The sequence below is a fragment of the Furipterus horrens genome, unplaced genomic scaffold (assembly GCF_987537825.1).
Source record: "Furipterus horrens unplaced genomic scaffold, mFurHor1.1.pri manual_scaffold_9, whole genome shotgun sequence".
Taxonomy (NCBI): domain Eukaryota; kingdom Metazoa; phylum Chordata; class Mammalia; order Chiroptera; family Furipteridae; genus Furipterus; species Furipterus horrens.
In genome coordinates, this window is record NW_028327179.1 from 12,458,634 (window position 1) to 12,485,545 (window position 26,912).

Sequence of the window (26,912 nt, forward strand, 5' to 3'; positions counted from 1 at the left end):
TTATTACAGGGCCGCTGAGAAGCAGCTAGTGGATCAGTGCGGAACTCTCTGGCTACAAGCTCATGCTCCTTCCACAGCCTAGTTATTATCAGCCCCTTCAACATGCCTGTAAATGATGACTTATTTAGGAACCTGTCCCAAACTCATGCTTTATTTTCTTTTTCCTTTTTTAAAACTTCCATATGATCTTGAATCAGCATTATGAACCTTACTTATCTCTTCTGACTTTTGAAAGAGGAGTGGTTTGTTTGTAGTATTCTCTTTTCTTCCCACTCAAGAGGTTTTGCTGTCCCTACCCCAATTCTGCAATGAGAGAAAATCTTAGTCCCATCCAGTATGTGGCAGCTGCAGGTAGGCTTGGTCCTACCAAATCATCTTAAATGTGTATCAGAAGTCATTTATTACATCAGGGCATTGTAATTTTTTCAGTGTTGTATTTTTTTAATATATAATAAAAGTCATTAGAAAATTGGGCTTAATACAGATAATTAAAAAAAACCTTTTAGATTGGCAAGGAAATAAAAATTTTCATTTAAATTGACCTCTCTGCACTCTCACTTCCCCCACAACCTCACCATTTACAGGAAAAATAGGACATATCTGTTCAGTCTGGATGAAAATTAAAAAGTGTCTTTTGATGTTGAAATAGCATCATCATTCTCTTTGAATATTTTAAAAATACTGTTAAAGGACAGAGTGTTTATATAGTTGGAAGTTCTGTTGTTTTATAACAACCTTAATAAGAGCTATTAAAGCTTGCCTTTTTTCCTGATTCACTTGATAAGAGGCATATTCCTGGCTCAGGGTATCAGCATTTTGTAATTGTATCATGACTATGTCTAAAATGTATAAATGAACTCATTTAAAAATTTATATTATAATTTTGTTTGTGTAAGGACAGATAATACCTTTGTTATTCTTCAAGAAAGAGGAATAATTAATTCTACTTTTTATCAAATTTTTGCAATTTTCATAGATTTTGGGGCCTTTGATATACAAATATTAACTTTACAGTTTATCACAATAAATGTTAAAAGGCCTTTATTTTCTGCCTTTATAGAAGCCTTCTAACAGTACAGAGAGGTTAAAACGTACATTTGATATTTAGAAGGATTTCATCAACGTGTAGAATTATTCAGATATGAAATAAGTCCAATGAAGGGTCTGATGATGACAACTCCTGTTGGTTTGCAATAAAATAGGACACAGTTTGATTTAAAATGTATCTACATCCATATATAGATTGAAGATATATAGAGATTGAAGGTAGATACATTTTAAATCAAACTGTGCACTGTATAACTATTATATAGATAGAGATATATGGATGTTGCTGTATCTATCTGTGTATAGATAGATAGATAGATAAAGGAACATTTATGCCAGTAGACTTTCTTTGGACATCTGTGTGTCAGGTATTATTAATACAAAGTGGTGTAATACATTCGCTCAGAGGAGTGGCCACAGAAGAGACCCATAAAACATTACATTATGTAGAAGCTGGCTCATGGGGGCAGTAGCCAAGTGACGGCCGTGAGCAGGAAAGGATGGGGTCAACTTGTTGCATATCACGAGTTTGGCCTTTCCTGTCTAAGGGACAGTTCGTGTTTGTAAGCATTGGAGGTAAGTAGATGGCATGAGAAACTGTGATTGGATGTTGGAAAGATCGTGCTGACAGCTGTCAGAGAAGGGGAGGCCGAAGGCATGGTGTGTTCTGACGCTGGGGGTGACTGAGAGGTCAGACAGGTTGTTCACCGCCTTAAGGCCGTGAAAGAGCTGCAGGCGACCTTCCGTGTCTGAGCAGCTCCTGTGCTGCACGAGTACAGCCGTGGCCTTTGTTTTCCAGTTGCCATGGGAGACTCTAGGAGGATAGTATCTGTAGGATATGGAGGTTCTCTCTGTGTAATGTTTATCCTAACAATAGCTATATGTTATGATCATCTAATAGACCATATCATAACTATGATCTAAATTTCAGTTGCAGAGAGAAGCAATAGGTCTAGTCAGAAAAGTAGAAACAGGGCTTTAAATTCCCATTCTGCAAAAATGCCTGCGATTTATTTGTTCTCCATTTACATCTATCTCATACTACCTTGTTTTGTTGTGTGTTTTTAATTTTCAGATGATTTTTAATTTTAAACTGCAGTGAAAACATTTTGTCTGTTTTATTTTTTAACTTACTTTGTATTGTTTACACTATTACAGCTGTCCCCCTGTCCCCCTTTGCCCACCTCTGCCCGTCCCTGTACCCCCTTCCCTCTGGCCATCGCCACCCTGTTCTCTGCGTCTGTGGGTTATGCATATGTCATCTTTGGCTAATTTCTTCACCTTTCTTCCAGTTCCCCCTTCTCGCCTCTGACAGATGTCAGTCTGTTCCTTGTGACCATGCCCCTGTTTCTGTTTTGTTCATCAGTTTATCTTGTTCATTAGATTCCACATATAAGTGAGATCATATGGTGTGTGTCTTTCCCTGACCAGCTTATTTCACTTAGCATAGTACTCTCCAGGTCTGTCCTTGCTGTCGCAGAAGGTAAGCTTTTCTTCTTTTTCACAGCTGCACAGTATTGCATTGTGTAAACGTACCACAGCCTTTTTACCCACTCATCTTCTGCTCTGCCTTGTTTTTTAATCATGTTTATATCTGTGCTTGAAAATGTGTGGCTGTATACAAAAAGCCCTTGCTTTTTATTTTAAGTTAAAAAAAAAAAAAGTTTGTAAATGCCTAAAATTTCCTCAGTCAGATCATAGGAGCCAAACTTTTAATTCTAACTAAAATGCCTCCCTTTAGATTCATAAATATAACCTGTGTTTATTATTCAGGGCCATCTCTGGTATCTTTAAATTAAAAAATATATAATATGTAGTATTTTCCACTAAAAATAGTAATACTTTGGTACTTGCTCACAGTATAACTCAAAACAACAGAAGTATATTTCTTTATTAGCATTAGCAGCTGTATTTCTGTGAGCTGTATAGACAAGATAAATGTTCATGTCTTTAACTAAAGGCCTAGAACAATTTGTTAATCAGTGTGTTAAAGTTTATTGGAAGGTATTAAAGTGCATATTTTCCTCTTGCCTGCTAATTCAATGAGGATTAATACATATAGAAATAACATGAGTTTATTCAATAGGAGAAAAGGCTTTAAATATAAGAAGCAGATATTGAAAACTTCTGAACGTGTTGCATATCCTTCTGTTTGCTAGCCCTTTGTACCAACTTAGCATTCTTGGTATAAACCACAGAAACCAACTGTGTTTAACTACATAGACTAGGAGATTTATTGGGAGAATATCAGCTCTCGGACAGAATTGATGGGAAAACAACCAGGCTCAGAAAGCAGGCAAGGACTCAGGAGGGGAGACAGCTAGAACTTCACATGGCCCCAGGGAGACACACAGCTCCCCCTGTGATGTTGCCACTGTGCACTGACACCGATTGGTGAATCCCAGTGCCCTAAGAATAGATTCTGAGCTCTCCTCTGATTTTTTGTTACTTGGTTCAGTTTTCGGTCTTAAGCTTGGGTGATTGGATCTGGAAAAATCTATTCCCTCGAGCATCTGTGGCGGGAAGCTGGCTCTGCCCCCTGACAGTCCCAGAACTAAAATAGGAAAGATATTCGGATTCTGGGGATCTTCAAATGACAAATGCCTGTTACTTATAGGGATGCTCAATGATTTGGAATTGTTTAGTTGTTATGTTTATACTGTATTTTGAATGGTAGGAAAGTAACAGGTATTTTAGGCATATTTTCTGAGAGCCAGGAAGGAAGAGAAAAAGTAGCCCTAACTGGTGTGGCTCAGTGGGTTGGCCATTGTTCTATAAACCGAAAGGCTGCTGGTTTGATTCCCAGTCAGGACACATTTCTGGGTTGCAAGCCAGGTCCTCAGTTGGGGGTGTGCAAGAAGCAACCAATCAGTGTTTCTCTAGAACATCTATGTTTCTCTCCCTTTCTTTCTCCCTCCCTCCTCCTTTCCCTAAAAAGAAAGAAATAAAATCTTTTTTAAAAAGAAGAGAAAAAGTAAGCATATTAGCAAGAAAAATAGGACTGATTGGGTTTTGGTAGGAGGGAGAGAAGATGGACACAACCGATGAATGAAAGGGAGAAATAAAGAATGCTGTTTAGTTTTCTGTTCCGGGGGCTTAGTTAATTGAGGTGCCACTTACTGAGACGGACAGAAAAGAAAGATCACAGGTGCTGGGGGAGTGGCAATAAGATCATCTCCACTGTAGGCATGTTATAGCCATTGTACCTATAGGGCATTTAAGAGATAAAACATGTATAGTGAGCAGATGAAGATTTGGACGTACAATTCTGAAGCTGAACTAAAATGGGAATTATGAGTTGCAAGCATATTGATAGGAATTTAATCTTTGGAATTGGGTGCGGTTGCCCAGCAAAAACTGGAAAGTAGGAAAAGACCAGGATTTGGAGCAGAACCAGCCCCAGGTGTGTTTAGAGGTAGGTAAATGCAGAGGAGCCCGTAAAGCAAGCCGAGAAAGTTGGGCCCAAGTTGCAGGAAGAAATCAAAGATAACATTTATCTTCCCTACCAAGACTTCATAATTACATATTCTAGGACAGTGGTTCTTCAAACATGAAATGTGTATTAAAATCACCTGGGGTGCTTGCTACAAATTTGGTTTCCTGAACCCACCTCCAGGGATTCCCGTATAGCAAGTGCATAGTGGTAGCCATTTCTGCATTTTTAACAGGCGTGCAGGATGATTCTAACATAGGCGATTCTTGAAATGTACCTTGAAAAACATCTTTCTACGGGACAGCGTGAAATGGTTGAATAAGCAAGGCTTTGGAATCAGACTTACATTAGGGTCCTCGCTTTTACAACTTACTGATTGTATGGCCACAAGCAACTTGGTTATTATCAGGTTTGTTTTCCCATCAGTGCTAGGGATATAATAAATACTTTCTCTCTTTGAATTATTGCAAGGTATATATGAGATGTGCTACATTAAATTCCTGACATATAGAAAAAGGAGCTCAGTAAATGTCACTTGTCTCTTTGGCACTTGAAAAACCCAGAACACAGCTGTAAACCTAAAAGCCAGTGAAAAAAGGAGAAGGAAATAGCTATCATTAACCTTATGCATTTTGTTTCATGAGATATTAGAGCCAACTGCTTTTTACCTTGAGCCTACTGAATTAGAATTGTGTAAAATTAAGTTATGATTTAATAGATTTCATTATCTAGGTTTCTCCTGGCAGCCTTCAGTTCTATAGATATTAAATTTGAACAGCAAGATATGGGCAAGGTTAAAGTGTGAGTCAAAAGCTGAGGAAAATTTAATAGAGGGACAAACACCTCAAAAATCTTGAGGGCATCAGTGTGTTACAACAGTATAAATACTAATACTCAAATTAATACTACTAGAACATCGAGAAAATGTCAAATTATGTTTAAAAGAATTGTTTGAGAAGTTGGGGAAGTATATATTTCAGAAAGATTTCCATTTTAATTACATTTTAGAGTTTTGGCACTCAAAGGAATAAGCTTTTGCTATTTAGGATGTTCACTTAAATAAAATATTTTATTAAGTCTTTTACAGTTCTGGGTAGGTCTACTTATATGATCTTATTTCTCATGTGATTAGCATGTTACTGTTTTTAATATTTCTCAAGTCAACAGGTGACCTTGAAACTGTCCATGAAGGCACTGTGGAACTAATTTATATGTAAATTATTATGGATTACCAACGAATGTTAAGGTTACTTCTTTTTCTCTGTCTAGAAGAGATGCTGATGTGAAGGGAAAAGAACAGTCTTATCATAGCCATATTTTGCCCATTTCTTGTCTTGAGCTTCCCATCTCCTAATTGGAAATATAGCTACTTTATGGTTATGGATTTGCAAAAGCTTTTGAGAAAGAATTATGAATGTCCCTTCATTTTCTTCATCCTTTCTGGTATCATACTCCTACCCTCACTTAGATATTTATATGATTACTTATCCTTTGATTCTCAACAATCATCTGAACAGGTTTAAGTGTTAGTTTTTAAAATTATTTTTACTTGGTTAAACAATACCTTTTGTTTTGTAGACTTAGGTCTATCTTTGGCAGAATAAGATTTTCTTCTGTTATATCTTTGATTGTTGGTACTTTTTTGTTACTTTTCTTCTAGGATACCCACTTTTTCTTTGGTATTTTTTGCCAGTCTTCTATATACATCCTATTCCCTTTTGCTTCTCTTCCTCCTTACTCTTTTTTTCCCCCTAAAGGGAGTTTTTTAAGCATCTGATCTGATTTTTCAACAATGTTCAAAATTTTCAACTTATCATTTTAGTACATCATTTGTCCTGCTGCTCCATTTTCTATTTCTTTACACAGTATTTTTCCAGTATTTTAGCAACTTCATTTCATTTTCTCCCAGTCTTAGTCATTTCTCTTTTTATTTTATATTACATTGTTTCATTTTTCATCTCTTTTAGAATCTAAATTTTTTTTATTTTTAAAGGATGCAAAGCAGTTGTTTAACATTGATTTCTGTTTCTTGTAGCTTGCTCCTGCTTTCAGCATCTCAGTGCTGTGTTGTTTTGTATGACATAATATTTTTACAGCACCTTTATCTGTTTGTTTTGTTTTGTTTGGGGGGGGAGGGGTTCTTTGTTTGTTTGTTTTTGCTTTTCTTCTTATCCTTGGACCAGGATCCTTGTCTCTGAATCTGGGTTGCTTCTACACTGGGCCAGGGGTTTCTCTCTGGTTTATCTGACTAGGTGCTGCTCACATCCTCCTCTTAGGCTCTAACAGCAGATCTGATACATGGTCTCGCAGCCTGTATCTAGGGATTTTTGTCTAACGTGTCTGCTAGTCTAAGGAAGGATCACCTAATTTGGCGGTCTGCGTGGTTGTCTCATTCCTAGTTAATCTCGCACAGGAAGATACCCTGTTCCCGCAGCCCTTCCCGACTCGGCCTTTGTATACTGATTTCAGGTCTTTAGATACACTCTCCCTATCTTAGTGGATTTCCATCCCCACTCATGTTACATGGCTAAGAATTTGAGGTCGAAAGCATGGGCTTTGGGTCAGGTGGACCACGTGAGTGGGGCACCTGCGCCCTTGTGCGGCAGGAGAGCCGCTTTTCTCCACCTGGTCCTTGAAAACCCTGTTTTTTCCCGGTGAGATTAAGGAAACCTCTCAAAATTGTCCAGGGTGGCTTTGACAGTTTGCTTTTGATTATTTCCATATCTTGTAATGAAAATTGCCATAAATCCTTTTGCAATCTAGTGGATCATTGCCTAAGGTTTGGGGAGCACTTACATTTTGTGGTGCGTGTGTGTGTTTCAGTGAGAAGGTAGGAAAGGTCTAGTAAGGTGTTACTCGTGTGTACCTCACTGACCCTGCAGCGCGCCCCCACTGGTTTAGTGCTCAGGATAAATTTGTTGAATGAGTGAATGAATGACTTAGTTTTAGAAGGACCAACTGTGCTTAACCATTTATTATTATGATATTTGTTCACCACTATTATTGTACTCAGAGAAGGAAAACTCTGACTCCAAAAAACCTCCGCTGCCTTGCGGCATACCTCTTCAGGGGAAAGGCTAAGGGAGTAAACCCCGACAGAAAATCCGGAGCCGGAGTCCCTAAGGCGGTTTGACGTTGTAGTCAACACCGGCAACTCCTGCGGCGCACCTGAAGCCAAGCTGTATTGACTCCGTCTTTCCCTTGGACCCTTCAGCTGCGAAGAGAGGGGGGGTCTGCTGCATGGGCAACAGCAGACCCTCCATATCACCCTGCCCAGGCTCTGTAGCTTCAGCTTCACTGGAGAGGACACTCCAGTGTCATTGCAAGATGTCGATTCAACACGGGAGGAGACAGATACTGTGTCACTCCCGAGTTGAACTGCACAGCCATTCTCGGCGGTGCAGATAGACTCTTAAGAAGCTACACCATCGTCTCTCAAGACGGACGGCTGCCGACGACGATTATTGTACTAGTTAGGTATTTTGCAAAATATGTCCTGGGAGTACCAGTTCCATAAAATGTTCTGTGAAAACGGGTTCCACGGCCCTGACCAGCATGGCTCCGTTGGTTGGGTGCTGTCCTCCTAAGCGAAAGGTCGCCGGTTCGATTCCCATTCAGGGCCCATGCCAGGGTTGTGGGTTCAGTCCCCAGTTGGTGTGCATACAAAGGGCAACCGAACGATATTTCACTTTCACATAGATGTTTTTCTCGCTCCCTTCTCCTCTCTCTAAAAATAAATAAATAAATCTTAAAAAAAGAAAGAGGCTTCCATAGACCACTATTATAATTTTGGGAAATGCTGCATACTAAATCTTTCCTATAGAAAATCCATTAATGTATTAAGGGCCTCAGGAAGGCTTTCACTAACGAAAGCTGTTTAACTTTATTTAATTTAGAATTTTCCAAACTTATTCGATCATAGAAACCTATTTGTATCTCATAAAACATACTTTGGGAAATGGTGCACTAATTTTTATGATTTTTCTCTACCTCATAGTGTTCATTATAGACCATTTCCACAAAGCAAACTTCAAATTTTTGATTTTGCATAGTTTATTCAATCATCCAAAGAGATGTAAAATATGACTAAATATGATTAGAATGTCCAGATTTGTCAGGAATTGCTAACTCAGATTTTTTTTTCATTTGATGCTTTAAACAAGATGTAATCCTGATGACCTTTGTAAAATGTATGTTATTTCAGGCATTAAATTAGTATATTTAAGAAAAGGAGATAAATATTACTTGGTGCATGGAGCTGAGGGAGCCCATCACCCCATTATATTTATATCTTTATATTTTCCTCGAATTCGGTAAAAGAGACAGTTGTCCTTATGATATTAATATTGTGTGTTAATCTAGGACATAAGCCTGTAGCTGTGCAGCTTTTCTATCAAAATGGAATAACTGGGTGAAATAGAAACGCTAATTTTATTTTCAGTTTCAGAGTATCAAATCCTTTGTTGTATTCCTGCTTTATTTTTCTTTCATATCTGACTAAAGCTCATCTCATCTCTTTTGACACTTCATCGTATGGGATTCGCGTGCGCTCTACTCGTGTACTTTTCAGTGACTTGTTAAGACCCCTTTTCTAGTTGGGTTTTGGTGATTAACTTCTGTACTTGCTGTGCCCCTCTCCATCCGGATATTCTGTTTTGCCCTCCCATCTTCTAATAATTTATTTTGTTTTGTTCTGCTTTGCTTCTTAAATTTAGAGTTTCATTCCTACCAATTTAGGATTTTTTTTAAAAAGAAAAGTTGCATTTTTGAGGCTTTGGGGGTGGTGGGGGCTGTGGGTGGGAGGGTGGTGGTGATGCAGCTCAGCGATTTCTCGTCCGGTCAGGGTTTCCCACTGCTTACTGGGTCTGGAAGAAACGCAGAGTCACGGTGGGTTTGTCTAGCAAGCTTTGAGTTGCAGTTCTTGAATTTGTTTCTACATGAAAGTGTCTTATTTTCATTCATATTTCTGAGTAAGACCACTATCTGCAGACCTCTTCTTCTGGGTCCCTAATACATCCTTTTAAAACCCAACCATCCCAAATACGTCTAAACTTTTAGAATTAAAAGTGGTATCTAGGAACATTATTTAAACATATTATGAAAGCAACATGACCAAAAACTACTCTTTCCAAGAATTGACAAAGAATATCTAAATAAAACATAATTGGACATTTGTTCAATAATAAATGAAATTCTGACTTTCATTTTATCTTCAACAGACAAACAACAGAAAGGAGAATTTGCAATAGATGGCTACAATGTCAGAATGAATAACACTCTTCGGAAGGATGGAAAGAAAGATTGCTGTTTTGAAATCTCTGCTCCTGATAAACGTGTCTATCAGGTTCGAGTTTTTATGTTGTTTTGAAATTAAGTTGATAAAATGTTCTGATTTCATTTATAAAGACATTAACATTTTATTAAAACAACTCTCCCTGACATGTTAATAATAAAAATAATACTGGGTTTTATACACTGAACATTTATATAAGAGGTAATACGTTTTTAAAAAAATTTAGATTAGTTCAAGTGATATCTTCTTGAAAGAGAACATGCGAATATGTAATTTATCAGTTACTTCACATGTTTCATTTTATGTCTAATAGAACTGTGTGATTTCTTAAAAGAATTACATAGTGGAAAGAGTAAAATTATCAGAAGAAAAATATCAGAGTGATAATGCATATTGTAGTGTGTAGGTTTTGGGGAGAAATTGAAGGTAAAGGCATGTATCAGCTCTGCAATTCAAGAGCTATCAGAGAGCATCAATATGGAATGTATGTTTAATAAGTTTTAAATATCTGAGATTGCAGTTGAAAGCCAGTTAATTAAGTTGTCAGATAGTGTGTTGGAATCTGACAAGAACATTTTTAAGAAAACTGTACCCAGCAGTCTAAAGAAATTCATGGGTGTCTTCTAATTGTCAAGGGCAAATTTTGTTCATCAGTCCTCTCTCTGACATTGATGAAGAGAAGCAGCTTTTTTTCCTGCACAGCTGCCAGCTGCTGATCAGAGTTTCAAATCCATCATCCTCTGCTTCAATTACGTAAATTTGTCAAAATTAACTGTACATTATAAGAAGCATCCTTGCAAGAAAAGTAGTATGAGACATGAGAAGAATTACTAATGGTCTTAAAGAAATGATAAGAATATGACATACCTTTCGTTTCTACTGTGGTGATTTTTCTTGTTCTTGTTTGTTTTTTTATTAGTTCACAGCAGCTTCTCCCAAAGATGCCGAAGAATGGGTACAACAGCTGAAATTTGTATTACAAGGTAAGAGCAATCAGTTGAAAAAGTTATTGCAGTCTTTCAATACTGAATAACTGAATAATTTGGATTTCCATATATCAAAAGCTTATTGAATTTCCGTGAGAATGACTAATGGCATGTGATTGGTATTAATACAGACCACTGACTTCAGATATATGAAAGTATTCTATAAGTTCCAATGGCAACTTTGAAATTCACATATTTATGCAACAATAATTTGTAAAAATGTTTTAGGTTAAGACTATAGCATATAATGATGCTGTGACTTTGTAGGCCTGCATTAACTTAGAAAATAGGGTTTTAAAAATCTCATTTGTGTTTTTTACAAATTTACTTCCTAAAATGTGTTTTGTAGATATGGGATCTGATGTTATTCCTGAGGAGGATGATGAAAGAGAAGAGTTGTATGACGATGTTGATCAACCTTTTCCAACCAGCAGTTCACCAGCCAGTAGTCAACCAATTGATGATGAAATTTATGAAGAACTTCCAGGTATTTATTATCTGGTGATTTATTTAAGGATTTGGGGACTTTCTTTTATTTTTAATGTCATCAAATTGACAACTTAAGTAGTAAATGGTGAGCTATTAAGAACAACAAAGAAGAAAATCTTCAAAATTCTATTTTATGGAAAGGGTTCTGCTTGAGGTATTTCAAGTGGATGTACAGTTATGAAAAGTGAACGGAATGTTAAAATGAAGCAGATACAGTCCTAATCTCATGGGACTTTTGGCTCATTAGCATTGTTTATGCTACATAATTTTTTAATTAAAAAATTGACTTGCCTTACAGTTTTTTCCACGAACTCACACATCATTTTTTATGTGTACATCTTGGAATTTCCATTAACCAGAAGTTCCGTGCACACACCCCATATGTCAAAACTTCTGCCTCATACATTCCCCCTTCCTGTAGTGTGCAGCATTGTCTTGGAGGAATATTGGTGAGCTATAAGCAAAGGCCTTTTAAGGCTTGGATTTTTCTTATTTGAAATTGTATCGATATGAATGTTTTCTTATTTTACATTTTCAAGCATGGTTCAGTATTTGTATACTTCAGTATCTGTTACGTAACATAAAATTAATTGTCTGTTAGCTTATTTCACTTTTAGTTTTGAGAGCCAACCTAAAACAGAAAGATAGGCATCGGGACTTAGGATACTTAGAGTATGAAAACATTCAGGGAATTATTGCATTACTCTAGATTAAAATGAGCCCTTTTCTGGCTGTTAAAAAATCAATACAGAATAAAAAGGATTATAAGCAGTATAAGTGAAACTTAACTAACATCTAGAGGGGCCATTTTTCTCTGAATAGAACAATTTAATGATACAGAATATACCTTAAAATTGATTTAAAGAATATGTAAAATGTTACAAATCAATGAAGTCAGTAGAGCATAGTAACTAATGCATGGACTTCAGAATCAAAAAGTTTAAATTCTGGCTGTACCGTCTAGCTCAGTGACTTTAAAAATCAATTTCTTCACCTGTAAAATGGGAATAATATCATGTTGGGGAGGGAAATGAGATAATGTATCTAAAGCTCTTATCCCCATGTTTAAATCATAGCAAGTCCACAGTAAATTATACATTGCTATTGTTTTCATTATTGTATCTGGTAAATTTTTATAAGTGCTTATGTGAGATATAATAATAATTTTCTGAATAAATAAGAATTAATGATCTGAATGGTATTATACATTCAAGATAGATAAAAACTACTCAAAATGTGTGTCTACAAATTGTCTTTTACTACTCTAGAAGAAGATGGTTCATATAAAAACATAATTTGTGGGAAAGGATGATCTGTATATATTTGTTATTTTAACAAGCTACACATACATGTTTATAGCTCCTTTCTTTCTGATTTATCCCAAGGAAATTGCATCTGCCATAGTATCAGTTTTCTTCTAGTGAGGAAGAATATTCTCTTGACTGCTTGCTTTAGCCACACCATATTATTAATGCAATTTCTTAGTTTTAAAATGTTCTTAAGAGCTTGTGAGAATGTATACTGATATAAAATGGAAGAATGTAATGCCTTCAAACATATTAGTGTCATATACATTTCATTCCTTTAAAACCCTCCAATGAATGAGTTACATTACAGTTGTTGAATTACCTGTTAATTAAGTTCTGTTTTTTCAACTTGGTCATTCTCTCCCTGCCCTCCCAAATAAAATATCAGTAAGGAATAAAGATCAAATATTCAGAGTCATTTTTATAACACAAGACCCAAAGAAAATCTCCTGTAAATAGCTTGAAATCTTAAAAATATGAAATGCCTTTTATTTTCCCTCACTTACAGATGTTCTTCTTCATCCCTTTTTTTTGGCCTGGGGCCATATGCTTGTTGGAATTAACTGGTCACTCTTTAAGTAGTCTTATTCCTTGCTGTGGTCCTGGAAGAAATCTAAGCTGCTCTGGGATTCCTTGGCCTCTGCCTGGGATCCCAGTTGCTGTACGAAGTGATTGAGCTTAATAGACCCTGCAACTGTGCCCCTGGGAAGGAAACTGGTGTAGGCAGCTGTGGAATGTCCAGTTCCTCTTTCTTCCCCAGTGGAACCAAGGCCCGCTTCAACATCTGCGCGGTTCAGGTTTGTCGGGTTTGAGCCAGTTGCTACAGAAGGGATTTTTCTTAATGAAAACCCTCAAGTTGGCTCTTAGAGTTAGAGCTTTTTGTTTGATTAGATATCTAAAACTAGAAAGCTAACTTTTTTCCTTAAAAATAAAAGTGATCCCTCTCCTAGGATAAGAATTAAGCCAGTTGCTTTCACTTTAGTGAAATAGGAATACAATTTTGAGAGGAAGTGAAAACAGTGGAAAAGCAGTGAACACATTTATAAACTGTTTGTGTTTTTCCAGTTCTGTACAAAGAATAGCATTTCTCAAAAATCTGACTGGTTAAATCCCCAGAATTAATAAATATGACCATTTCAACATCATTTTCTGTCAATTACATATTAGTGAAAACTAATCCTCTTAGTTGAAAGATGAAATATATAAATGTGTTTGAAGAAAAATCTAAGCATTCATGTGCTACTTTAAATCACAGAGTTCTTTTTCTGAGAAAGTTAAGCTCTTATTCTAATAAATATATATTTTTAATGTAACATAAACCTGCAGTGTTTAGGTCTCAAGAGTAAGAGGAAGAAGACATTGTTTAAAAAATTGTATTGCAAAATATCCCTTGAAAAACATTTATAATTCTATGGTAGTATAAGTATTTTCATTGTAATTGTTTTTCAGTTAGAATATTCCAACTTTATTACAGCAGCTTCTCTTTAATTTCTTGTTCATTAATTTTTAACTAACTTCATAAAAGAGTAAAAAATAAATTTGTAAGATTACTTTGCATTTAGGGAATTTATCCATATGTAGTGAAGAATCGAGAGACTGCTGTTTCTGGAGAGTATTAAAAGTACTGCCTCTTCTTCCAATACCCTATTGTTTTGACACCTTTTATGTCTTAGGACCTGTTAGCACAGGCCAAGACAGGTTTGCTTACGTTGTGGTATTACTGTAGCGAATCTGTGTTTGCAGAGCTACTGTATTAACCAAAGTGTGTTAAACTGTTTCATAACACAGTAACGAGTTCATTTGGCTCAGCATAAATTTCAGACGTTAGTGCTCATTTTTCCATTAGAAGTGCAGAGGAACATTTCTATTTGATTCTGAATCTTGAAAAGAGAAAGCAGCCCTTGTGAAATTGCTGCAGAAATCAACCCAGCTTGCTCATCTCTTCTAATCACTGTGTCACTTGCTTTTTTATTTTTCTTTAATGTCAGGAAATTGTGCAGAAGCAACAACAACAGGGAGATGTTTCTAGCTACGGAGGGAATAAGCCCGGTAACAAGAATGGTAACCACCCATTAGCCTGTTAAATTTGTAGCTTTCAGAGGAATTGCATTTGAAATGCTTCTGGCAAGTGGACTAGAGGAGAGAGGGCAACGTAAAACAGGAAGACAAATTTTCAATTCCATTAACCTGTTTTTTACAAGTGTTAATTCATTCCTTAAAAAAAAAAAAAAAAAGACTGATTGAACTATTCTGAGCCAGAAAAGGATGTTTTGGTCCTTTGGTCATTCCATTTCATTTCAAATTTATTCAGTCCAACTATCTGTATTGAAAATGGAATAGGCAGCAAAATGCAGCTGTAATTCTTTTTTCATGAAAAAAGAACAGTGTTTAGGTCCACTTTCCAGCAAGTGGGCACAAAGGCTCGCTTCATCAATAAGTGATTACGCCCCTCCCTCCAGACACATTTTGGCTTTATTTTCTTGGTGAATGATTATCACTCACATTACCAAGTTAATACCAAGATTATAGGGGATCCTAGAGTCTCTGGTATTAACATCATTGTAAGTGATGGAAAGTTCTGGTTTCACCAGAGAATTTTTCTCATTCCTTCTTTAGAATGCAGTGGAAAGATACCAGTTGACTTTCAGAGAACCACATATATTCAGCATTTTAATATGGTTTGTCCAGCCAGTCTGGTGGCATTCTTTTTCCTAAATGGTACTGAATTACAAAGTTCTTAAGTGTGGTGATATTGTGTTCGAATATATGGTGTGGTAAGATTTTTTCCCAAGTAGATAACTGAGTAGAGTCAATTTTATGTATGGTTTTAGTTCTGAACTCTGTTGAGAGGGTTAACATGAACTTATAGAGTATAAGGAAAACATTCATAAATTAGGGTCACTGCACACATCTAATTGTTTATATTTCTATCTTCGCTGAGTATAATGTGACTTTAGTGTTCTTTATAGAATTGCCTGTTTCATCACATGGCATGAGGCTTTGGAATACAGTTATTCCTGTCATGTAGCTTTGCTCTACGTGGCCGTTGTGTATTACAGATAAATTCTTTTCATTACAAGAGATGGTTTAACATATATTAAAACCCAAAATACCTGTGTGCATGCAAAACATTTCTGTTAGTAGAAAGATTAACCAATTTTTGCAACTTAGAGCTACATCAGTGGTTTTTAACCAGAGGGGATTTTGGCCCCCAGGGTACATTTAATGATTTAATGCCTCGAGACAGGTAGGGGCCAGGGATGCAGCTACTAAACACCCTTAATACACGAGACAGCCCCCACAACAGAGAATTATATGGCCCAAAATGTCCGTAGTGCTGAGATTGAGAAACCCTGGCACAAGGATGTAACAGACAGCTTTGCTTTATCACCTCTTTATCCGTATCTCCTGAGCTATAAAAGCCCATAACCCACACTCTATATGAGTTTATTTTTATGGACACAGCATAGGTTTTCTTACATACAAAAAACTAGGATTACATAGAATGGTTCTAGGTCACAGAGGACCAACTGGACCTGTCTGTCACTGTTTCCTTTGAGTGTGGAGGGGGTTGAGGGTTGAAGTTATATTAATCTTAGAGAAACGAGAAAACCACGAAAGACCAGAAAAGGCGGGAACTATTTTTTCTATTTTCACAAGCTACAGTATGTGTCAGAGGTGCCTTTTTTTTATTGTAAATCTGTATTTCTCTTATCTAGGTGCTTGGTGTATAATATTTTGATAAGGCTGTCTGAGGCTGAACTGAAAGACTGGTGCTTGAGGGCTTGGCTGTTGTGTAAAGTGAGCCAGGCATCCCGGAAGAATGTGGGGCTAAGCGATTCTAGGGCCACCTGCAATTTGACAAGTAGCTTTAAAGGGGGAGGAAGCCCTCTTAGGGCTTCATGGGACTGGGTTTGGAAGAGATTAATGGGCAGATGGCAGGGGCAATAGTCTCTGCCCCTGGGGGTGGACAGGGAGTCACTGAGACAGCCTAGGGGTGCTCAGTGGGGACGGGCTCACCTGAGTGTACTTCCCAGCAGCCCTGTCGGGCGGCTCTTTATCATTCTCTGATGATTTCCTTTTTGCTCTTGCTAAGTCTTAATTTTTAAATCTTTATTTACAAATAATACATGCTTACTGGAAAAACCTTAAGTATTGCCGATGTGCATAAAATTAAAAAGTGAAAGCCATTCACCCCCTGCCCTAAGTAAACATTGTTAACAGTTTGATATGAATCTTATTGTCTTTTCTTTTTCCCATTTAAAAATATGCAAATACACATAACGTTTTTAAATGAAATCCGTTGTTAATTTACCTTTTCTGCCCTTTTATTTTCTTTCCTTTCATTCCTTCCTACTCTCTTAGTACCTGCCTCCATTTCTCTTTCATTTCTTTTGCTCCCTCCCATTTTCCATTTCCATCTGTTCTTTTCTTAATTATAGTACTTTCATTCCTTTCATTCCATAAATACTCTTGAGCACCTGCTATGTGCCAAGGCTGTACCTAGATGCTGGGAATGAGTCCCTCTGCCATCCTTACACAGGCCTCAGAGGTGCAGCTACCCTTTCTGGCCCAAACCTTGATTTGCTTCTATACACGTAGCCCCCGTGTTTATTTATGTCATATATATTTTCTATATTCGTGCCATGAGTTTATTGTTTTAGCTTTTCTGATATAGGAATCCTGTCTTCTAGCAGATAATGTCTAAACTAACCTTGCGTCAAAGCTGTTGTGACAAAACTACACTGACACCTTCTCTCTAGCCATCCTCCTCCTCCTCTTCTTCTCTCACCTGCCTCTTATCTGGTGGCTCCACTCCTGCCCCGACACACAGAGTACCTTTCTGTGTGTCTGTGACCAGTCCGTTGTAGTGGTTGAGAGCAAGGACTTTGGAAGCAAGCACACATTGCTTTGAATCCTAGCTCTGCCCGTTACCATGTACTTTAGCCAGAAGGGTGCAAGGAGGAGAACACAAACAATAGTGGATATAGGCAAAGTATGTCAGTAACTTGATTGATTAGTATATTTTAACTAAAGCTTATTTTTTATTATATTTCTTGGGGTGATATTGTTTAATAAAATGATACCGGTTTCAGGTGCACAATTCTATAACACATCATCTCTATATTGTACTGTGTGTTCACCACCCCAAGTCAAGTCTCCTTCCATCACCATTTATTCCCCCTTTTCTGTCTTCTGTCTCCATGCCCCCCCCCCACTCTGGTAATCACCATACTTTTCTTTCTCCCCTTAATTCTTTCAGTAGTTGAGTGGACAAAAAAAGCTGTGGTACATTTACACAATGAAATACCTACTGGGCCATAAAAGGAAGGAAAACCTACCTTTGGTGACAGCATGGGTGGACCTAGAGTATATTATGCCAAGTGAAATAAGCCAGCCAGATCTCACTTCCATGTGGAATCTAAGAGCAAAATAAACTAACAGAACAGAAACGGACTCACAGATACAGAGAACAGACTGACAGCTGTCAGAGGGGAGGGGGTTGGGAGACTAGGTAAAAAACGTGAAGAGCTTAAACTAAAGCTTATTTCAAATAATTTTTTTTTCAGATAACTTTTAAAATATTTTTTTAAATTTAGAAACATTTTTCTTAGCGGTGATATACCAGAAATAAAATCCCATAGAAATTTTCAAAGTAAGGGAATGGAAATAAATACACCAGGCAGACCTACCCAAAGAAAGCAAGTATAGCGACTGTGTTAGTGTCAGACAGAGTAGAGTTACGGGATAAAGCAATGATAGGACTACAGAATGACACTACATAAGACTAGCAAATACATCTCACTACATAACCTTGAAATCTATAGAGCAAAAGCTTATAAGTTCAACAAATCCTCAATCATAGTGGGAGATTTTAACATACTGCTGTTAGAAACTAGGAGACCGAGGAGGCAAAAAATTAGTAAGGTATGGAAAGTTTGAACAACAACAACAAAAAAGTACCAAATTTTATCTAATTTGGTGTATTTATCTGATACACGTAGAATATTTATGGGAATTGATGCTATGTAAGTTCCCAATTGAAATCTCAACAGCTTTTAATGATTTTGTGTCATACAGACTATGTCCTTGAACTACAATTAAATTTAATTAAAAACCAAAACGAAAAAGAGAGTTAAAAATACCCAAGCCCCTGTGTTTGGAGGCTGAGAAATCAACTTCTAAAGAGCTTGTGAGTTAAAAGAGGAAATCACAGTGGAAATTACAATTATGTGTAGTTCTGAACAACAATGAAATGAGTACAGCTAAAAAACTTGGGGCATGGCACTTCCCCCGCGTGGAGGGAGATGGTGACGAACAGGGCAAATGAGAGAATTAATCCCTAAAGAACTAGAAGTAGGGGAACAGACTGAACACAGACTATAAAACAAGTGTGTTTAAAATGATTATAGAGATGAAAGAAGGAATGGAAATTTTAACAAGAGAAAGGGATTCTATGAAAAAAGATCAGATTAAAAAAAAAAAAAAAAGAACCAAATAGAATTTCACTAGAAATTATTGTTTGGATTATTTAGCCACCAAATTCTAAATATTGAGGCTCAATATTTATGTTTACATTGCCTAAGGTACCATTAGAATACATATTAAAAATTCTGAACCAAAAGATAAGCAATGTCAACCAGTCTAGTCAGATTAAAATGCTAACATTTAAAAGCAAGAAAAAAATTACATGAATAGTGCTGGGCTAATTAAGATTTTTCCGTGAACTTGAGATGAAGAATCCTAAAACTGTGCCAGACATCAGTTATTCCCATTGTTGGTTTTGTATCTCTTAGCACCAAGAAATCTTAAGAATTAGTTTCGAAGCGTTGCTTCTAATCACCTTGGTATCAGACGTTTTAACTGGAATCTTCATACTGCAGATATGGTTTGCCTCCCCTGTAAATTATAAACAGATCAGAGCCTGCTTTTGTTTTTTATTCCTCCATGCTTTCAGAAGACAGAATATGATAAAGTTGATAGTAGCTTCACAAAACTGTATTTCCTTCTTTAGCTTCCAGGCACCCCCCGCCCCACACACACATACACACATACACACATACACACATACACACACCCTCCTTGAACACAAACATCTCCAGAGACAGAATGCAGCAGGAGAGCTTCAGGTTCCACTATTTTTGCAGATAGGTCAGCTGGGAATATCAGCTTCCTAAGAGTACTCAGCTGCTTATTTTAAAGCAATGATTAATAAGAATAGACAAGTTCAATAAAATGTCAGTGATAAATATAAGCACTCTTCATGTCTGGCCTCAGCAAGTGCTACAGTTGAGTAAGTACAAAGCCTTCAATAAAGAGAGGGAAAAAAACCAGTCTACCTTAATTAAGCTTAAGTGAAATTTTACCTTGATTTTGTTTCAAATAAAACATCCTTCTATAGATTTGTTCCTCTGTATTAGAACGTCATTAGAACTCTTATCTGCTTATCCATTAGCCCCTTTGTTCCTTATTACAAAAGTTGAGATGAGGCAGAACATTTTTCTAGTAGGCGGACAATGAGATTCAGATGTAGAGCTGCATTTTCGAACCCTCTTTGGAACCAGATCTCAGATCTCCTGCCTCTTTGTTTGGGCCTCTTTCCATAATCCTAGAACTTAACCCTGTTTCTATTCAGTGTTCAGTCCCTGGGAGAGCTCAGTGCATCCCCGCCCCCACTGTGTCTCTTCACCTGCTCACCTCTTCATGTTTCCGTTCTTATCCTCCTAACTGAGACAGCTTCCTCCAAGTCACCAGTACTGCCCTGGTCATTGGTCTTTGTCCTCAAATTCATCTCTGGAAGTTTTATTTTACTGGCCACCCCTTTCTTTTTGAAATTCTCTCCTTTGGCCTTTCCCATTTTTGTTTTCTTGGTACAGATAGTATTGATAAATAAAGACCCTGGCACTGTTTTAGATTTCTTCATTTCCTTATGCTTACTGAATGTTTCAAGTGGTTTTCTTATTTATCTTTTATTTCTTTAATAGTGAAGCTTTTTGTTTCTACTTTGTCTTTTCTTATCGTCTCATCATTCATTCCTATTATTATGCATTTAATTAATTGATTCAACAAATGCTTATTGAAAGGCCATTACATGCCAGCTGTTGGGGATTTAGGAATAATATTTTTTGATAAGCTATCTACTCAGTGAAGATGTTTTATGTTGTTACGTTGCTCTGTTAAGATAATTACAGATCATAGTTAAGTGCTACAAAGATAAGAGGATGATGTGAAAGGAGTAACTATTTTATATTCTATGGTCAAGAATGAGGTGACAGTTAAACTGAAACCTCTTGGATAAAACTGACAAATGCCACAACGCAAATGAAATACCTTCTAGGCACAGAGAAAACCAGTGCTGAGAAGGCCCGAGGCTGGGGAATGCTGAGCTATTCAGGAATCAGAAAGGAGAACCACGGGAAGCCACACAGAAGGGTAGCCACCCAGAGGGGTTAGAATGAGATTGGAGAGACAGGTAAAAGCCAGATCAAGTGGGGCCTTTGTGCAATAGGACAGAATTGATCTTTAATGCAGTCTTGTGTGCAGAAATGACACTTGAAAAATGTGTACTGAATTACTAAAGTGGGACTGACATGTATAATTATGTGAGGTTGCCCATGTACATCAAATGCTCTTTAGTGGTCCCATGGGATGAAATAATTATATTTGGAGAACTCTTGCTCCTTTACTGTCTCTCCCTGGGCAACTTTATGCCTTCAAGTATGACTACATGTGCGTGCATATGGTTAGAGCAATGTCACAACATAAAACATCTTCACTGAGTAGCTAGTTTATCAAAACATTTTAAAAGATGGTATGATGATAATTGTAACAATAATTGTTAACTCTTAGTATGTGCCAGGTAGGTACTCTAAGTATTATCTCATTTAATTAGCATACATATTTTATGGTTTAGGTACTACTACTTTCTCTATTTTCCAGGTAAGGAAACTAAGGCACAGAAAGATTCAGTAACTCATTTAGAGTCACAGGTTAGGAAGTGGTGGAGTTGAGATTTGAACCTATGCATTCTGACTCTGGAGGTCAAACTCTCAGTCAGTAGCTGACTCTTCAGTAGAAATGTGGTAAGAATCACTTAGTTTTTAGCTGTCAAGTATTTACTGGCACAGGCAAAAAAGACACCGGAGAGAATAGTATGTCAACATCTTCACATCGGGCCTCTCCTCTGAGCTTCGGCCCCACATTTCAAGTGACTTTTGTCTATCATGTCAAACTTGTATCTAAGATCAAATTTATCATCCTTCTTACTGATACTGCTCTTTCTCCTTTTCTGTTTCTATTAACAACATCGATTGCCACACATGTTTAAAAAAATAAAACAAAGCTCGAAACTATCCTTGACTTCTTCCTTGATTCCCGCCCCTTCATCCAATTCATTGCCTATGGCTGCTGATTCTGCCTCTGAAGCGTTCTCCATCCGCAGCTCCCCAGTCAGTCCGGCTATGACGATTTCTCACCTGGATCAGTATAAGAGCTAAATGCTCTCCCCACTTTCTGTGTGCATCTCTTTCTTTCACCAGCCAACCTGATGATCTGTTCTACACACTGCTGATGATTGAGCTTCCTAAAACATAGTGTGGTCGGATTAATCCCTTGCTCAGTGGCCTTTATGGGTCTCAACTTCCTACTGAATCAAGTTTGAAGTCATCTGCCAGGTCCGAACCCCTTCCACATCTGACTCACACGTACTTTTCCAGCCCCATTCCCGCTGCTCAGACCTGTTATACTCCAGACAGACTGAACTTGTCACCACTACTCATTCCTGCCTTGTGCTTCATCTCAGTGTCTTCATCGCCTACACAGTATTCGGTAACCTTGGGCTAAATCAACATGTTGAGTTAATGAAATAATTAAAGGATAAAACTCATTGAATATGTTGTAGATAAAACTTTTATTTTTCCATCTAAATAGTCCACAATCAACTCTACCATATTTTCTTCTTTTATGTGTTTTTTTTATTGTTGTTCTGTAGTTGTCCCAATTTTGCTCCTGTTGTTCTCCCCTGCCCCCCCACCCCCGCTCACATAGTTAATCCCCACTTGTTGTTCATGTCTGTAGGCCATTTATACATCTTCCTTCCCCTTCTTTCCCTCTTTCTCCCCATCCTCTGTCCCCTCTGGCCACTGTTAGTCGTTCCTGTTTCCATGCCTCGGGTTCTATTTTGCTCATTTGTTTGTTTTGTTCATTAGGTTCCTGTATTAGGTGAGACCATAGGTATTTGTCTTTTGCTGCCTGGCTTATTTCACTTAGCATAATACTCTCCAGTTCCATCCATGCTGTTGCGAAAGGTAGGTGTTATCTCACTACCTACAAGATACAGAATGGATGCTAAGATGATGAATAAATAGCCTTGTTCTCAAATATGCTATAATTTAATCAGAGAAACAGGTATACGAATAACTATAGAGAAAATAATAAAATTAACTATATGTAGGTAGGTAGAATTATCAACATTGTCTATCAGTCCATCTAAATCACACTCTTACTAATTGCAAAGTTCGTTGTGTTATTATATATGTTGGCCATATTTTCCCTATCTACACTTATCATAGTCACCCTTTATATTTAAAGAACCTTGATGGTCGCCCATAAGAAACATAAAAATACCCTTGTTAATTCTGTATATTTGTTATACCATTGTGTACCATTACTATAAATATAGTACGTGGGAACATTTTTGGTCATTTGATTAGAAACAATTAAAATGTATATTTACATATTCTGTATATTTATTGGGCATAGTACAGTAATTTAATAAGTATAAAATGGTATTGTACTAAACACAGTGTAGTTTGATGGTATAATACTAAATACAATATTATAATATCATATTCTCTACCATTCTGGGCATTAACCCCTTCATTAAGAATGTCTTAAAAAAATGTCTTATCTGATGCTAGGAGGCAACATCTATAAAATTATTAAAGACTTCCTTTATAAACAGATTAATACTTCTTCATTTAATGGAGAAAATATTTTCAAGAAAAACATAAATCAAGAGTTTCTTAAGGTATATCTTTTTACTGCTTCCAATATTGGTGGCTCTCCACTGGCCGTAGCATAAAGCCCATACCCCTTCTTTTGGCCTTCAGAGGTCTTTTACAGGCTGATCAAAACCTCACCATCATGCCCAGTCCCTATTACACTACACCAACTCTCCCATTTCAATAAACTGAATTATTCTTTCTTCTCCCCAGACATCCCATACTTTTAAAAAAATATGCTGTATTGATTATGCTGTTACAGTTGTTCCAATTTCTTTTCCCTTTGTTCCCCTCCACCCAGTGACCCCCCCAGTTGCCCCCCGCTTAGTCCATGCCCATTGGTTGTGCACATAGTTCTCAACATCTTCCTATCTACTTCACTGCCTCCTACTATGCTTCTTAATTCCTGTATCATCTCCCTCCCTTTCCCCCTTTACCCCTCCCTGCTGACCTCCCCCCATAACATTCCCCATATCTATAGTTCTTTTCCTACTCTCGTTGCCTACTTAGTTTGCCTTTGTTTCGGTTCCCTAGCTTCTGTTGTTGGCTGTTGTGATAGTTTTCATTTTAATGTTCATAGTTTTGATCCTCTTTCTCCTAAACAAGTCCCTTTAACATTTCATATAACAGTGGTTTGGATCTGATGAATTCCTTTGTCCTGGAAGCACTTTCTCTGCCCTTTTATTCTGAATGAAGCTTTACTAGGTAGAGTAATCGTGGTTGTAGGTTTTTGCTTTTCATTACTTAGAATATTTCTTACGAGTCCCTTCTTGCCTTCAGAGTTTCTTTTGAGAAATCAGCTGATAGTCTTATTGGGACCCCTTCATATGTAATTCTCTTCTTCTCTCTTACTGCTTTTAAGATTCTCTCTTTATCCTTAATTTTTAACATTTTGATTATAATGTGTCATGGAGTGGTTCTCCCTGAGTCCAGTTTTTTTGGAACTCTCTGTGCTTCCTGGACCTGTAAGTCTATTTCCTTCCCCAAGTTAGGGAAGTTCTGCTTCATTATTTTTTCACATAATTTTTCTATTTCTAGTTCTTCTTCTTTGCCCTCTGGCAATCCTATAATTCAAATGTTCATTCACTTATAGCTGTCCCAGAGGTTTCTGAGCCTCTCCTCATGTACTTCCCTTTTTGTTTCCTCTTTCTGCACTGGTTGACTGTTCCTTCCCTATGTTCCGATTTGTTGATTTGATCCCTGGTTTTCTTTCCCTCACCACTAGTTTTGTATGTGTTTTTGTTCATTTCAGCATGACTGGCCTTCATTCCTTCCCCATCTTGTTTTAAGATCCGCTGTTAGGTCTGTAAGCATTTTTATAACCAAAGCTCTGAACTGTGCCTCAGGAAGATTTCCTATCTGCTGCTTCATTAGATTAGATATTTGCTGTCTGATCAGCTGTGTCACTGGGATCTCTATCATGGTCTGTGCCATCCTGACAGTTTTGTGTTTACCTTTGCTTCCTGGGCGGGGCTGTCACACCTCCTATGCTATAGGGGGTGGAGCCCCGTGCACTCATCACCACTGGGAGACCCTTCTCACCACGCTGTGGGGTTTTCTGTGGGGGTGGGGGTCCCAGATGGATTCCTGCTGTTCACTCTCCACTGAAAGACCAGGAGCCTCCTCCTCTGTCCCCACACCCTCTGGGCCTCACAGTCCAAGGCAATGGGGGTCTGCCTTCCCTGGCTTTGGAATCGCAAGCTGACGGTTCTGGTCTGCAGCTGGGGGTGCTCCCCGGGTGCTTCTTGCCTCCCCCTAAATACGGGTGTCTGTGCTTACCGCTGTCCTGCCTCTGTTGCTGCTGCTGCTACTGCCAGCACAGCTTGACCTCTTTGCCCTGGCTTCGCCCCTCCTACCTGTCTGGACAAGCACCACTTCTTTATAACTTCATACGTTGGACTTCCATGTATCTTTATTTTCTGGAGCTTCTGGTTATTGCTGGTTTGCAGTAGTTGTATTCCTTCTTAGTTGTGGAGGGAGACGGAGCGTGTCAGTCTAGGCCTCCATCTTGGCCGGAAGTCTCCTGTGTCGACATCCCATACTTTTCTAGCCTCACATTTTTGTTTATATACTTTTCATCTGTATGGGATGCTTCTTCTTAGTTCAGTTTCTAACTAGATTCACCTCACTTTTAAGCCCAGTTCGGTGGGCATGAACTGACCTCTGCTTCTCTGAACTTCAATAGCACCATTTATTTGAAAATTAGGCAAACACAATGAACGGACATTTTTATGTTGTTATCTACTATTCTATAACTCTTATATTAATACTTTACTTTTTATGTGATTATTCAGCAAACAAGAAAATGGATGGATCTTTATCACTTATTTTTCTATTTACAGGGACCAAGCCTTGTATTTCTTAGCATCCCCTAGAGTACTTAGACAAGTGCCTTTTTCATAAGAAGTTAATAAATAATACCTGAATAATGTAGTCTTTGATTGAGGGGCCTGTTAAAGTAGGAGACGCTCTCTCTTTATGGTGATTCTTTTCAAATGGCACCAATTACTGTAGAATGCTAAAAGAATGAAACAAGCGGTATACTATCAGTGGTACATTGAAGTATGGCTGGTCTCCCAAAACCTTGTTAAAATCTAACATTACTACTCCAGTCAGCATAGTCTCAAATAAATAAACATATGAAATGGAATACATTGAGTGAGGAAAAGCTCTAATATCATCAATCTTTTGTACTGTTAAGGCTAGATCATCCACTATGAACAGCAGGACTGACTTGAGTTACCAGTTCCCTATGGTAGGTTAGTCATCTCAAGCAAGATATTTCCCAGAAAATGACATTCTCCTTGACTTCCACTTATTTATAAAAGACCACAGGTAAAGTAGGTCTAAAGAGCACAAGATCATAATTATGATTTTTAAAAGCTGACATCTGCAAGGACAAATATCGAAGTGCTTAATGTAACTCGTAAGAAAATAATGAGCTTCATGTTTAAAAATAAACTTCGCAAGGTTGTATAAGCAGCTTTAACGATGGCGAAACAAAGGTTAAGAATCCATGATTAGATAGACGCTGGGGGAAGGGATTTAAAATTTATCTTTCAAGCCACTACTTTGATTCAGTGGGCAGGGAGGAGTTATTGCAGGGTCCAGAAAACAGGAAGGCTGGTCAATATTCCGTATGCTCACTCCCAGTGCCAGCCACGGCTTACATTAAGCCCTCTATTTCCCTTCTCCATTCCACACCCTTTCCTTCAATTAGGCAAGCTCCTTTTCTCAGCCCGCTGTTTACATGTCCTGCGCCTGATTTCATATTGCTTGTTACACTGCCTCATACAGCAGATAACCTGATTTCACTTCCCCGGTCAGCTTATGTTTCCTTTGAGAAATTACCTT

At 37.6% G+C, this 26,912-nt stretch overlaps 1 protein-coding gene across 3 annotated transcripts in view; it reads left to right on the plus strand.

Moving 5' to 3' along the window:
• The window catches only part of SKAP2 (src kinase associated phosphoprotein 2), a 162,185-nt gene that overhangs the window by 93,289 nt on the left and 41,984 nt on the right, over positions 1-26,912 (plus strand). For all 3 annotated transcript variants that reach the window (XM_090287088.1, XM_090287087.1, XM_090287089.1), the window contains 3 exons: positions 9,700-9,824; positions 10,693-10,756; positions 11,109-11,246. In XM_090287088.1, the coding sequence (XP_090143214.1) occupies positions 9,700-9,824; positions 10,693-10,756; positions 11,109-11,246 (327 nt within the window). The remainder of the gene's footprint in view (positions 1-9,699; positions 9,825-10,692; positions 10,757-11,108; positions 11,247-26,912) is intronic.